Source organism: Hyla sarda, chromosome 13 (genome assembly GCF_029499605.1).
Source record: "Hyla sarda isolate aHylSar1 chromosome 13, aHylSar1.hap1, whole genome shotgun sequence".
NCBI classification, from domain to species: Eukaryota; Metazoa; Chordata; class Amphibia; order Anura; family Hylidae; genus Hyla; species Hyla sarda.
Window position 1 is genome coordinate 27,367,708 of NC_079201.1, and position 16,180 is coordinate 27,383,887.

At 43.6% G+C, this 16,180-nt stretch overlaps 1 protein-coding gene across 2 annotated transcripts in view; it reads left to right on the top strand.

The window, feature by feature from the left end:
* FASN (fatty acid synthase) overlaps positions 1–16,180 on the top strand; it is a 111,223-nt gene that overhangs the window by 65,647 nt on the left and 29,396 nt on the right. For both annotated transcript variants that reach the window (XM_056550027.1, XM_056550025.1), the window contains exons 23-30: positions 6,262–6,651; positions 7,024–7,188; positions 7,284–7,402; positions 9,705–9,841; positions 11,368–11,571; positions 14,228–14,378; positions 15,526–15,704; positions 15,990–16,109. In XM_056550027.1, coding sequence (XP_056406002.1) covers positions 6,262–6,651; positions 7,024–7,188; positions 7,284–7,402; positions 9,705–9,841; positions 11,368–11,571; positions 14,228–14,378; positions 15,526–15,704; positions 15,990–16,109 — 1,465 coding nt within the window. The remainder of the gene's footprint in view (positions 1–6,261; positions 6,652–7,023; positions 7,189–7,283; positions 7,403–9,704; positions 9,842–11,367; positions 11,572–14,227; positions 14,379–15,525; positions 15,705–15,989; positions 16,110–16,180) is intronic.

Here is a 16,180-nt window from a genome sequence, read left to right on the forward strand (position 1 = left end):
AGGAGACTGCAAATGATGCCATGTATTTTCTCTGAATTGCCTCAGAGTTAGTTGTTAGTGATGAGGAAACCTTTCAGGATTTGATTAACACCCATGGTTCAGGCAGCATATATCTTGTGATGCCGATGGTTCGGGCTGCTTATATCTAGTGACACCCATGGTTCAGGCAGCATATATCTAGTGACACCCATGGTTCAGGCAGCATATATCTAGTGACACCCATGGTTTGGGCAGCATATCTCTAGTGACACCCATGGTTCAGGCAGCATATATCTAGTGACACCCATGGTTTGGGCAGCATGTATGTCTAGTGACACCCATGGTTCAGGCAGCATATATCTAGTGACACCCATGGTTTGGGCAGCATATATCTAGTGACACCCATGGTTTGGGTAGCATATATGTCTAGGGACACCCATGGTTCAGGCAGCATATATCTAGTGACACCCATGGTTTGGGCAGCATATATCTAATGACACCCATGGTTTGGGCAGCATATATCTAATGACACCCATGGTTTGGGCAGCATATATCTAATGACACCCATGGTTTGGGCAGCATATATCTAGTGACACCCATGGTTTGGGCAGCATATATCTAGTGACACCCATGGTTTGGGCAGCATATATCTAGTGACACCCATGGTTTGGGCAGCATATCTCTAGTGACACCCATGGTTTGGGTAGCATATATGTCTAGGGACACCCATGGTTCAGGCAGCATATATCTAGTGACACCCATGGTTTGGGCAGCATATATCTAATGACACCCATGGTTTGGGCAGCATATATCTAGTGACACCCATGGTTTGGGCAGCATATTTCTAGTGACACCCATGGTTTGGGCAGCATATCTCTAGTGACACCCATGGTTTGGGTAGCATATATGTCTAGGGACACCCATGGTTCAGGCAGCATATATCTAGTGACACCCATGGTTTGGGCAGCATATATCTAATGACACCCATGGTTTGGGCAGCATATATCTAATGACACCCATGGTTTGGGCAGCATATATCTAGTGACACCCATGGTTTGGGCAGCATATATCTAGTGACACCCATGGTTTGGGCAGCATATATCTAGTGACACCCATGGTTTGGGCAGCATATATCTAGTTACACCCATGGTTTGGGCAGCATATATCTAATGACACCCATGGTTTGGGCAGCATATATCTAATGACACCCATGGTTTGGGCAGCATATATCTAATGACACCCATGGTTTGGGCAGCATATATCTAGTGTCACCCATGGTTTGGGCAGCATATATCTAGTGACACCCATTGTTTGGGCAGTATATATCTAGTGACACCCATGGTTTGGGCAGCATATATCTAATGACACCCATGGTTTGGGCAGCATATATCTAGTGTCACCCATGGTTTGGGTAGCATATATGTCTAGGGACACCCATGGTTCAGGCAGCATATATCTAGTGACACCCATGGTTTGGGCAGCATATATCTAATGACACCCATGGTTTGGGCAGCATATATCTAATGACACCCATGGTTTGGGCAGCATATATCTAGTGACACCCATGGTTTGGGCAGCATATATCTAGTGACACCCATGGTTTGGGCAGCATATATCTAGTGACACCCATGGTTTGGGCAGCATATATCTAGTTACACCCATGGTTTGGGCAGCATATATCTAATGACACCCATGGTTTGGGCAGCATATATCTAATGACACCCATGGTTTGGGCAGCATATATCTAATGACACCCATGGTTTGGGCAGCATATATCTAGTGTCACCCATGGTTTGGGCAGCATATATCTAGTGACACCCATTGTTTGGGCAGTATATATCTAGTGACACCCATGGTTTGGGCAGCATATATCTAATGACACCCATGGTTTGGGCAGCATATATCTAGTGACACCCATGGTTTGGGCAGCATATATCTAGTGACACCCATGGTTTGGGCAGCATATATCTAGTGACACCCATGGTTTGGGCAGCATATATCTAGTGACACCCATGGTTTGGGCAGCATATATCTAGTGACACCCATGGTTTGGGCAGCATATATCTAGTGACACCCATGGTTTGGGCAGCATATATCTAGTGACACCCATGGTTTGGGCAGCATATATCTAATGACACCCATGGTTTGGGCAGCATATATATAGTGACACCCATGGTTTGGGCAGCATATATCTAGTGACACCCATGGTTTGGGCAGCATATCTCTAGTGACACCCATGGTTCAGGCAGCATATATCTAGTGACACCCATGGTTTGGGCAGCATGTATGTCTAGTGACACCCATGGTTCAGGCAGCATATATCTAGTGACACCCATGGTTTGGGCAGCATATATCTAGTGACACCCATGGTTTGGGTAGCATATATGTCTAGGGACACCCATGGTTCAGGCAGCATATATCTAGTGACACCCATGGTTTGGGCAGCATATATCTAATGACACCCATGGTTTGGGCAGCATATATCTAATGACACCCATGGTTTGGGCAGCATATATCTAATGACACCCATGGTTTGGGCAGCATATATCTAGTGACACCCATGGTTTGGGCAGCATATATCTAGTGACACCCATGGTTTGGGCAGCATATATCTAGTGACACCCATGGTTTGGGCAGCATATCTCTAGTGACACCCATGGTTTGGGTAGCATATATGTCTAGGGACACCCATGGTTCAGGCAGCATATATCTAGTGACACCCATGGTTTGGGCAGCATATATCTAATGACACCCATGGTTTGGGCAGCATATATCTAGTGACACCCATGGTTTGGGCAGCATATTTCTAGTGACACCCATGGTTTGGGCAGCATATCTCTAGTGACACCCATGGTTTGGGTAGCATATATGTCTAGGGACACCCATGGTTCAGGCAGCATATATCTAGTGACACCCATGGTTTGGGCAGCATATATCTAATGACACCCATGGTTTGGGCAGCATATATCTAATGACACCCATGGTTTGGGCAGCATATATCTAGTGACACCCATGGTTTGGGCAGCATATATCTAGTGACACCCATGGTTTGGGCAGCATATATCTAGTGACACCCATGGTTTGGGCAGCATATATCTAGTTACACCCATGGTTTGGGCAGCATATATCTAATGACACCCATGGTTTGGGCAGCATATATCTAATGACACCCATGGTTTGGGCAGCATATATCTAATGACACCCATGGTTTGGGCAGCATATATCTAGTGTCACCCATGGTTTGGGCAGCATATATCTAGTGACACCCATTGTTTGGGCAGTATATATCTAGTGACACCCATGGTTTGGGCAGCATATATCTAATGACACCCATGGTTTGGGCAGCATATATCTAGTGTCACCCATGGTTTGGGTAGCATATATGTCTAGGGACACCCATGGTTCAGGCAGCATATATCTAGTGACACCCATGGTTTGGGCAGCATATATCTAATGACACCCATGGTTTGGGCAGCATATATCTAATGACACCCATGGTTTGGGCAGCATATATCTAGTGACACCCATGGTTTGGGCAGCATATATCTAGTGACACCCATGGTTTGGGCAGCATATATCTAGTGACACCCATGGTTTGGGCAGCATATATCTAGTTACACCCATGGTTTGGGCAGCATATATCTAATGACACCCATGGTTTGGGCAGCATATATCTAATGACACCCATGGTTTGGGCAGCATATATCTAATGACACCCATGGTTTGGGCAGCATATATCTAGTGTCACCCATGGTTTGGGCAGCATATATCTAGTGACACCCATTGTTTGGGCAGTATATATCTAGTGACACCCATGGTTTGGGCAGCATATATCTAATGACACCCATGGTTTGGGCAGCATATATCTAGTGACACCCATGGTTTGGGCAGCATATATCTAGTGACACCCATGGTTTGGGCAGCATATATCTAGTGACACCCATGGTTTGGGCAGCATATATCTAGTGACACCCATGGTTTGGGCAGCATATATCTAGTGACACCCATGGTTTGGGCAGCATATATCTAGTGACACCCATGGTTTGGGCAGCATATATCTAGTGACACCCATGGTTTGGGCAGCATATATCTAATGACACCCATGGTTTGGGCAGCATATATATAGTGACACCCATGGTTTGGGCAGCATATATCTAGTGACACCCATGGTTTGGGCAGCATATCTCTAGTGACACCCATGGTTCAGGCAGCATATATCTAGTGACACCCATGGTTTGGGCAGCATGTATGTCTAGTGACACCCATGGTTCAGGCAGCATATATCTAGTGACACCCATGGTTTGGGCAGCATATATCTAGTGACACCCATGGTTTGGGTAGCATATATGTCTAGGGACACCCATGGTTCAGGCAGCATATATCTAGTGACACCCATGGTTTGGGCAGCATATATCTAATGACACCCATGGTTTGGGCAGCATATATCTAATGACACCCATGGTTTGGGCAGCATATATCTAATGACACCCATGGTTTGGGCAGCATATATCTAGTGACACCCATGGTTTGGGCAGCATATATCTAGTGACACCCATGGTTTGGGCAGCATATATCTAGTGACACCCATGGTTTGGGCAGCATATCTCTAGTGACACCCATGGTTTGGGTAGCATATATGTCTAGGGACACCCATGGTTCAGGCAGCATATATCTAGTGACACCCATGGTTTGGGCAGCATATATCTAATGACACCCATGGTTTGGGCAGCATATATCTAGTGACACCCATGGTTTGGGCAGCATATTTCTAGTGACACCCATGGTTTGGGCAGCATATCTCTAGTGACACCCATGGTTTGGGTAGCATATATGTCTAGGGACACCCATGGTTCAGGCAGCATATATCTAGTGACACCCATGGTTTGGGCAGCATATATCTAATGACACCCATGGTTTGGGCAGCATATATCTAATGACACCCATGGTTTGGGCAGCATATATCTAGTGACACCCATGGTTTGGGCAGCATATATCTAGTGACACCCATGGTTTGGGCAGCATATATCTAGTGACACCCATGGTTTGGGCAGCATATATCTAGTTACACCCATGGTTTGGGCAGCATATATCTAATGACACCCATGGTTTGGGCAGCATATATCTAATGACACCCATGGTTTGGGCAGCATATATCTAATGACACCCATGGTTTGGGCAGCATATATCTAGTGTCACCCATGGTTTGGGCAGCATATATCTAGTGACACCCATTGTTTGGGCAGTATATATCTAGTGACACCCATGGTTTGGGCAGCATATATCTAATGACACCCATGGTTTGGGCAGCATATATCTAGTGTCACCCATGGTTTGGGTAGCATATATGTCTAGGGACACCCATGGTTCAGGCAGCATATATCTAGTGACACCCATGGTTTGGGCAGCATATATCTAATGACACCCATGGTTTGGGCAGCATATATCTAATGACACCCATGGTTTGGGCAGCATATATCTAGTGACACCCATGGTTTGGGCAGCATATATCTAGTGACACCCATGGTTTGGGCAGCATATATCTAGTGACACCCATGGTTTGGGCAGCATATATCTAGTTACACCCATGGTTTGGGCAGCATATATCTAATGACACCCATGGTTTGGGCAGCATATATCTAATGACACCCATGGTTTGGGCAGCATATATCTAATGACACCCATGGTTTGGGCAGCATATATCTAGTGTCACCCATGGTTTGGGCAGCATATATCTAGTGACACCCATTGTTTGGGCAGTATATATCTAGTGACACCCATGGTTTGGGCAGCATATATCTAATGACACCCATGGTTTGGGCAGCATATATCTAGTGACACCCATGGTTTGGGCAGCATATATCTAGTGACACCCATGGTTTGGGCAGCATATATCTAGTGACACCCATGGTTTGGGCAGCATATATCTAGTGACACCCATGGTTTGGGCAGCATATATCTAGTGACACCCATGGTTTGGGCAGCATATATCTAGTGACACCCATGGTTTGGGCAGCATATATCTAGTGACACCCATGGTTTGGGCAGCATATATCTAATGACACCCATGGTTTGGGCAGCATATATATAGTGACACCCATGGTTTGGGCAGCATATATCTAGTGACAAGGTCCCCTTCACAATTTCTAGAAGTTGTAATTTTGCTGCATCTTAAGATCACTGTTCTAAAAACAAATAAAATATCAGGTAGTAATAGTTGATTCATATGAGTATCTTTTGTTGTGTACATAATGTGACTTCTTTCTCACGTTTTTTTCTCCATAGGCCCTAACAGAACATGGAAATTTGTCTCCTTATGTCCTGAGCATGCTGAACACCCAACCAATGCTACAGATAGATTACATTGCCACTGACCGCACTCTGGAAACTCTCTCTACAATGGAGGACAGTCTGAAAGAAGCTGGAGTTTCCATAGAGCAATGGGACCCATATACTGCTCCACCGAATAATGTAACTGGCGCTGATCTATTGGTGTGCAATAGTTCTTCACATCTCCTACAGGATCCTAGTCAAGTTGTCCCCAATATGGCAGCAGCCGTGAAAGATGGCGGATTCCTTTTGCTTCATACACTTCTAAAGGGAGATATTTTAGGAGAGACTATTGCCTTTCTGAGGACTCAAAATGTCCAGCAGAAAGACGGCCTCCTTTCCCAGGTATTAAAATGATGTAACTAACTATATACCCTTGGGCACTATTATGGCTGCTAAATAAACTTGATTTAATAGGTGTAATTTAGCATTAAAGTATTAGTACTCCGCTGCTCAGCATTTGGAACAAACTGTTCCGAACGCTGGAGCCGGCAACTCGTAATGTCATAGCCCCGCCCCTTATGACATCACGCCCCGCCCCCTCAATGCAAGTCTATGGGAGGGGGCTCCAGCATTCGGAGCAGTTTGTTCCAAACGCTGAGCAGCGGAGTACCCCTTTAAGGATATGGTGACTATATGCATACTGACAGGCCTATAACTGTATATATGTTTGAATATACATAGAATTAACTATCTCAAATGTCTTTACCTTGGCAGACAGAATGGGAGAAGTTGTTTGACAGTGCCGGTATGAATGTAGTTGCCATGAAAAAATCCTTCTACAACTCAGTCATTTTCTTATGTCGTCGACGTACCCCAGAGAAGAAACATCTTCTCCTTCCAGTTGAAGACATGGACTGTTCATGGGTGGAATCACTAAAGGTGCGACATTTTTAACTGATCCTACATTCATTGCTAACCATGAGATCCAAATCCATTACTTCATTCTTCATCATCATATGTTCTGTTTTACATAGGAAGCTATGGCAGATTCATCTAATCACAGTCTCTGGCTAAGAGTCCTAAATCATCCAAATTCTGGTGTTGTTGGAATGGTAAACTGCCTGCGACAGGAACCAGGAGGGAACAAAATTAGGTAGGACCTCATGTCATGTCTATATGGAATAGATTGGCGTTTTCTGTGGTTGTATTTACGTATATATATATTAGGGTTGTGTGTGTGTATATATATATTAGGTCAGTGTATTGCTGCAGTAAAAGAATACAAGAATGTGACAGGAGGGGAGGGGGGGGGGAATGTGACAAGGGGGGATGTGACAAGGTGGGGGAAATGTGACTGGGGGGGAGAATGTGACTAGGGGGGGAGAATGTGACTGGGGGGGGAGAATGTGACGGGGGGAGAATGTGACGGGGGGAGAATGTGACAAGGGGGGAATGTGACAAGGGGGAGGAGAATGTGATAAGGGGGAGGAGAATGTGACAAGGGGGGAATGTGACAAGGGGGAGGAGAATGTGACAAGGGGGAGGAGAATGTGACAAGGAGGGATGTGACGGGGGAGGAGAATGTGACAAGGGGGAGGAGAATGTGACAAGGAGGGATGTGACGGGGGAGGAGAATGTGACAAGGGCAGGGGTCAAGTCTTGGTGAGTCAAGTGTGGGAACTCACCCAAGATTTCCACTTATTCCTCCCCTAGATGTCTGATCGCAGGGGTCCCGCTGCTGGGGACCCCCACAATCTCCCTGCTGCACCCGGCATTCGTTTAGAGCATTTGATGCAGCGCCGGAGGCTCGTGACGTGGGTCCCCAGCGGTGAGACCCCGCGTTCAGACATCTCATCCACTATCCTTTGGATAGATTTTTTAATAGAAGTAATTTGCAAATCTTCTTAACTTTCTGGCACCAGTTGATTTAAAAAAAAAAAAAAAAAAAAAGTTCTTATAATGTTATGACAGATTTCTAGGATTGATAGGGGTCTGACTTCTGCGGTAGCATCCACTTAAAGTAGTGTTTTCCAAAAAGCATGTCTACAGCTGTTGCAAAACTACAACTCCCAGCATGCCCGGACAGCCTTTGGCTGTCCGAGCATGCTGGGAGTTGTAGTTTTGCAACAGCTGGAGACACTCTGTTTGGAAAACAATTATTTAAAATGTACCCTTTGCTTCAAAAACACCTGACATGTCCTAGATACATGTTAAAAGTTTTGATCGGTCAGGGTCTGATTGTTCAGACCGCGACCGATTGTTAGAGAGAACGGGGAGAAAAGTGCGACTGACCTAGACGATCCCATAGACTTACATTGTAAGTTTGTCTCGCTTAGCGCACTCTTCTCCCACCTAAGCGAGACAAACTTACCATGACCAATCAAAACTTTTGATATGTTTCTATGTCAAAAGGTCAAGTGACAGTGTTACTGAATTTGTCTTAAAGGGATACTCAGCTGGAAAAATATATTTTTTTAAATGAACTGGTGCCAGAACATTAAACAGATTTGTAAATTACGTCTATTAAAAAATCTTAAATGGGTTATCCAGGAAAAAAACTTTTTTATATATATCAACTGGCTCCAGAAAGTTAAACAGATTTGTAAATTACTTCTATAAAAAAAAAATCTTAATCCTTTCAGTACTTATGAGCTTCTGAAGTTGAGTTGTTCTTTTCTGTCCAAGTCCTCTCTGATTACACCTGTCTCGGGAAACGCCCAGTTTAGAAGCAAATCTCCATAGCAAACCTCTTCTAAACTGGGCGTTTCCCGAGACAGGTGTCATCAGAGAGCACTTAGAGAGAAAAGAACAACTCAACTTCAGAAGCTCATAAGTACTGAAAGGATTAAGATTTTTTAATAGAAGTAATTTACAAATCTGTTTAACTTTCTGGAGCCAGTTGAGATATATATATAAATATATATAAAAAAATTCCTGGAATACCCCTTTATTCCTCCCAGTACTTATCAGCTGCTGTTATGATCCACAGGAAGTTCTTTTCTTTTTGAATTTCCTTTCTGTCTGACCACACTGCTCTCTGCTGACACCTCTGTCCATTTTAGGAACTGTCCGGAGCAGGAGAGGTTTTCTATGGGGATTTGCTCCTACTCTGGACAGTTCTTGACATGGACAGAGGTGTCAGCAGAGAGCACTGTGGTCAGACAGAAAGGAAATTCAAAAAGAAAAGAACTTCCTGTGGATCATAACAGCAGCTGATAAGTACAGAAATGATTAAGCTTTTTCAATAGAAGTAATTTGTTAAATCTGTTTAACTTTCTGGTACCAGCTGATTTCCAGTGGAGTACCCCTTTAAAGATCCTGGGTCTCTATAGTTACAACAAAACTGATCCAGAAGAGATGACCTATCCTAGTCATATACTTCACTTCTAATAGTAAACGTTGACTTATTCTTCCTAATTCAGATAGATGACTACACTATAACACTTTATTCCCAGGTGCATCTTTAACTCCGATGTGAATTCATATGAAGTCTCTGACAAAGAGACTCAGGAGCTGCAGAACAAGGATCTGGTGATGAATGTCTACCAGGATGGTCGGTGGGGAGCCTTCCGTCACATACCCTTTCAGAGAGGTGAGGGAATAACTATTTATGGGATTCTTTGTCAGCATTTCTTGAATCAGTTTGCAACAAACTGTATCCGCCAGGGGTCATAGATTGGGATGTCTGCATGTAATGGTTTATGTACAAATATAGGATGGCCCAAAATTATAGCCAAAACTTATAACCAAGAGAACATAACACAAACTTAAAGGGGTACTCCACCCCTAGACATCTTATCCCTTTCCAAAGGATAGGGGATAAGATGTCTGATCGCGGGGGGTCCTGCCGCTGGGACCCCCCGTGATCTCCGCGCAGCACCCGGCATTCTAAATAGTAGGTTAAAGGGGTATTCCAGGCCAAAACTTTTTTTTATATATCGACTGGCTCCGGAAAGTTAAACAGATTTGTAAATTACTTCTATTAAAAAATCTTAATCCTTCCAATAGTTATTAGCTTCTGAAGTTGAGTTGCTGTTTTCTGTCTAACTGCTCTCTGATGACTCACGTCCCGGGAGCTGTGCAGTTCCTATGGGGATATTCTCCCATCATGCACAGCTCCCGGGATGTGACATCATCATTGAGCAGTTAGACAGAAAACTTCAGAAGCTAATAACTATTGGAAGGATTAAGATTTTTTAATAGAAGTAATTTACAAATCTGTTTAACTTTCCGGAGCCAGTTGATATATATATATAAAAAAAGGTTTTGCCTGCAATACCCCTTTAAGAACGATGGGTTCCCACGGCAGTCATAGACGTGAATGAAGGGGGCGTGGCGTCTCTAGGCGGTAGTCCAGTCTAGGCGGTAGACCAGTACTGTCAAGACGCGTGCCAGCATATCCTCAGCTATGGACTCCCCTTTTTCAGTGGTGCGTTGTCTCAGGTCTGTCAGATCCTAGGGTGGGGGCAGGTAAACTGAGTCCTTGTTGTAGTTCCATGGAAAGATGTTGCAGGGTGTTAGATCAGGCCATCATGGAGGCCAGCGTAACATTGGGGAATTGTTGTTTCCAGCACTGCCAATCCACATCCCGGTAAAGTTTCATTCATGTATTGGCAAACATCCAAATGGAAATGTGAGGGTGCACCATTTTGCGGACTTTGTTTGGAGAGGATTTTTACATACTGGCTCTGATTTACTGAGAGTGTTGTGTAGTTTTCTTTGTGGGTTTTAACTCCCTAAAAAATTTTCCCATAGTATTTACTAATGTTTTCCTACATTTTGCTTTTTTTTTACACATGCTCTGATCTGTCTGGTTTTCCTTGGCTCAATTACAGCGCATTTTCTGTGGAAACCTTAGTAAATATGTTTTTTTTTTGTGAAAATGTTGGGAACACGCCCCTTTTCGGTGACCACGCACCTTTTACCCGACAACCATGCCCCTTTTTCGCGTTTCCTCAGTAAAATGTATTTTTTTTTTCCAATCTGGCGCACAACTTGACAAAACATGTCGGGTTTACAATAGTAAATCAGGGCCAGTATTGTAGTGTAGAACTATTGTATGTCTGGAATTGGTAAAGTGACTGAATATTCTAACCCTGATCTCTCTCTTTCCTATAGGACAAACTCAGGATGAAACAGCCTACGCCTTTGTGAACGTGCTGACCAGAGGAGATCTTTCTACCTTACGCTGGATTGCATCTCCTCTACGCAACTTCCACCCTACTAATCCCAATGTTAAACTATGTAAAGTCTACTATTCATCACTCAATTTCCGGGACATCATGTTGGCAACCGGGAAGTTGCCTCCCGATGCCATACCTGGTATGAAACAATCCATATATATAAAACTCAATGGGGGAGATTTATCAAAATCTGTGCAAAGGAAAAGTTGCCCAGTTACCCATAGCAACCAATCAGATCGCTTCTTTCATGTTACCAAGACCTTGTTAAAAATGAAAGAAGAAATCTGATTGGTTGCTATGGGCAACTGGGCAACTTTTCCTCTGCACAGGTTTTAATAAATCTCCCCCAACGTGTGTGTGTGTGTGTATGTATGTGTGTGTGTATATGTGTATGTGTGTATGTATGTATGTATGTGTATGTGTGTGTATATGTATGTGCGTATGTATGTATGTATGTATGTGCGTATGTTCCAGCATCACGTCCAAACGGCTAAAGATATTAACAGGAAACTTGGCACACATGTTACTTATATGTCAACAACAAACATAGGATAGGTGATTTAACCCTTACTCACCCCCATTTGCCAGGGGCGGGGTTTATGTTTAAAGTCCCATACAAGTCTATGGGAAATATATGTTACTGTATAACTTCCAAACGGCTGGAGATATTAACATGAAACTTGGCACACTTGTTACTTATATGTCAACAACAAACATAGGATAGGTCATTTAACCCTTACCCCCATTTGCCAGGGGCGGTTTTTTTTTTTTAAAGTCCCATACAAGTCTATGGGAAATATATGTTACTGCATAACTTCCAAACGGCTGGAGATATTTCGATAATACTTGGTCACATGTTACTTATATGTCCACTTAAAATATAGGATAGTTAATTTAACCCTTAACTACCCCCATTTGTGAGGGTCGGGATTTTTGTTTAAAGTCCAATGCAAATCAATGGGAAATGTATGTTCCCACATAACTTCCATACGGCTGGAGATATTTCATTACCTGGTCACATATTACAGGACGGGATAGGAGGACGGGATAGGAGGTCAGGATAGGAGGTTGGGATAGGAGGTCGAGATAGGAGAACGGGATAGGAGGACGGGATAGGAGGTCAGGATAGGAGGTCAAGATAGGAGAATGGGATAGGAGGACGGGATATGAGGACGGGATAGGAGTTCGGAATAGGAGGACAGGATAGGAGGACGGGATAGGAGGTCGAGATAGGAGGTCGGGATATGAGGATGGGATAGGAGGACGGGATATGAGGACCGGATATGAAGTCAAAAACTTCCTCCTTTGTTTAATTTCCTCCCCAACAAGGATTAGGAAGGAAAAACCGTGCAACGCCGGGTACTCAGCTAGTCTCTAATATATATTTCATTATAGTGGCATCTCCCAGTCCACAAATGGTACTAATAAGCCTATTAGCTGCACTGCACTAATAAGCATATTCACACGCTGCACTGCATTCCTTTTTGTTTGGGTCAATAAATCTTGTCTGGTTAGTGTTATAGAAAATGTTTTATAGTCTGGAATACACTTTGTTCAGACATGAAAGTTAAAGGGGTTCTCCAGCCAAAAGCATTTATTACCTATCCACTAAGACAACACTGATCTTCTCCCCCCACCCCATAAACTGTCACTATACCAAAGACTAGGAGAAAAGGTCGGCACTTCTGTGGTGGGTGGTGCATGTGGAAAAAGTCAAGTATATAGAACAAAAAGTCCCAGCACTCACCAAGTTGCAAGCCAATTTGCATTTATTGTACACCTGTGTACAATACATGCAAATTGGCTTGGAACTTGGTGAGTGCTGGGACTTTTTGTTCTATATACTATACCATAGATGGCACCATAGGCTTTGAATGGAACAACAGTTTGACAGCCACCGTTTAAACTCCTAGCTGCACCCGTGTGGTTAGGAGGACTGAGGTCTCATATTCTGAAAGTCCCAGTGATAAGATCTTTACTGGTGTAGAATTTATCACTCATCCAGTAGATAGGTGGGTTTTTGCCTAAAATACGTTCCTAAAGGGGTACTCTGCCCCTAGACTATTGGGCAGACTAGATGGGCCAAATGGTTCTTATCTGCTGACACATTCTATGTTAGACATCTTATCCCATATCCAACCCCTGTGATCTCGTTTGCGGCACCCCAGACATCCGGTGCACGGAGTGAACTTCGCTCCATGCCGGATGACTGGCGATGTGGGACAGAGGTTCGTGACTTAATGGCCCCGCTCGTGATGTCACGGCCATGCCCCCTCCCATAGACTTGCATTGAGGGGGCGTGGCCGTGACATCACGAGTGTGCGGGGCTGTGACGTCACGAGCCTCCGGCGCTGCATCTTACACTTTAAACGAACGCCGAGTTCAGCAGGGAGATTGCGGGGGTCCCCAGCGACGGGACCCCCATGATCAGACATCTTATCCCTATCCTTTGGATAGGGGATAAGATGTCTAGGGGCGAAGTACCCCTTTTAAGACCTAGAACATTAAATTGACTCCGAATTGACTCTAAATTCTAAATCAGAATCCTAAATATTTGCATGTAAATCTTACATTTTTTTGACATTTGGTGGTTCTATTATTAGACTCTCAATAGTTTGTCATCCCTCTTCTCAGACATGACTGACCTGTGAAGTCTGATAGTCTGGCACCACCGTGATATTGTAGATGTGTATTCATGTCACAGTCAAGTCATAGGTTTAGAGTCGTTTTTTCTATTAACAAATGAAAAATGCATTCATGGAATTTTTACTGATTATTCGTTTTTGTTTTTTTAGGAGACATAGCACTGCAACAATGCATGCTGGGAATGGAGTTCTCAGGACGCGACCCTGCAGGAAAAAGGGTCATGGGACTTCTTCCAGCAAAAGGCCTCGCCACCGTTGTGGATGCCGATCAGCGCTTCTTATGGAATGTACCAGAAGACTGGTAAGCTCCCAGGGGAGGGGAGTTATTATACATGTTGTGTTGATCAAATGGTAAAAGTCTATTCATGTCTAGTTAAATTCCAGTTTGTAGCAGAAGCTAAATGGACAAAAAGTCCAAGGGTGTAAATACTTAAAGGGGTACTTCGGTGGAAAACTTTTTTTTTTAAATCAACTGGTGCCAGAAAGTTAAACAGATTTGTAAATGACTTCTATTAAAAAATCTTAATCCTTACAGGATTTATTAGCTGCTGAATACTACACAGGAAATTATTTTCTTTTTGGAACACAGTGCTCTCTGCTGACATCACGAGCACAGTGCTCTCTGCTGACATCTCTGTCCATTTTAGGAACTGTCCAGTGCAGCATATGGTTGCTATGGGGATTTTCTTCTACTCTGGACAATTCCTAAAATGGACAGAGGTGTCAGCAGAGAGCACTGTGCTCGTGATGTCAGCAGAGAGCTCTGTGTTCCAAAAAGAAAAGAATTTCCTCTGTAGTATTCAGCAGCTAATAAGTACTGGAAGGATTAAGATTAACTTTCTGGCACCAGTTGATTTAAAAAAAAAAAGTTTTCCTCCGCAGTACCCCTTTAAGTAAGGCCCATTGCATACCCTCACTAACTCAGAGTGATTTTTTGGCTGTTCCTGTATCCAGCATCTCCCAAACCAGACCTCTGTCGTTGTTACTCCTCCTGTAGATGCTGCTTTTCTAGGTCACAAGGCTCATGTAAGAGAATGATCACGGTAACACAGAAATGAAAATAATATATGTATATAAAATCTAATGTCCCTATTGTCAGTCTCAGGTCAAAAACCTAAAACTTGTATCAGGCCATAAATGTGGCCTCCTTACCGAAGTCGTCCATTCACAAACTAGAGGCATGATGGAATTTGGTCCAGTCTGTGTAAGAATCCCAGCAGCCTGAGTATTACCAGGCGGAGCTGGCAGCCATGACCATGCCTATTTCTACATATAATTTTGGCTTGGCCCAAATTAAAAGAGAAGATTTTCCGTGTATCTAAAGACTTGATGATGGATGGTGGGGGTGCAGGGGGTTAGCTAAAGATTGGCTATGACTTTTGTTAAAATTGTGTGTAAAAAGTTTATAATTATTATGTTCAGATAAATTCTATACTTTCCATTTGTAGGTCTTTGGCTGATGCTGCCTCAGTCCCTGTGGTCTACGCCACGGCGTACTATGCTCTGATAGTACGTGGACGCTTGAGGAAGGGTGAGAGTGTTCTAATCCATTCTGGATCAGGTGGTGTTGGCCAAGCAGCTATAGCCATTTCTCTAAGCATGGGTTGCCGCATCTTCACAACAGTAGGTAGGTTGTCCTGAAGAGTTTTTATGGCGCTTATTTTATTCCTTGCCACCATAACACTTACACATACTGTATGAGTACATAATGGCACCCCATGGTCAGATGATATGAGTAACTTCTAGGGCCATATTGTGCACTGAAAATCTGCAGCAAATTACAGTACAGTATGTGGGAATAAGGTTTTCAAATCCTCAGTCACATAGTTGACACCGAGACTTCCCAGGTACAGAGTTAACTAAGTTCAGCTGACAAACACTAACTTGGAATATATTTATATTCATTGCTTAGGATCTTCAGAAAAGCAGCAATACCTCCAGAGCAGATTCCCACAGCTTGATGACAGCTGTTTTGCCAATTCCCGAAATACAACTTTTGAACAACATGTCCTTACTTTTACAGGAGGGAAAGGTAAGAGGAAGCTGGGAATTAGCTTATGTTAAGTAAAATGATCAAGACACCAGAAAACTCTTGTCTTTATT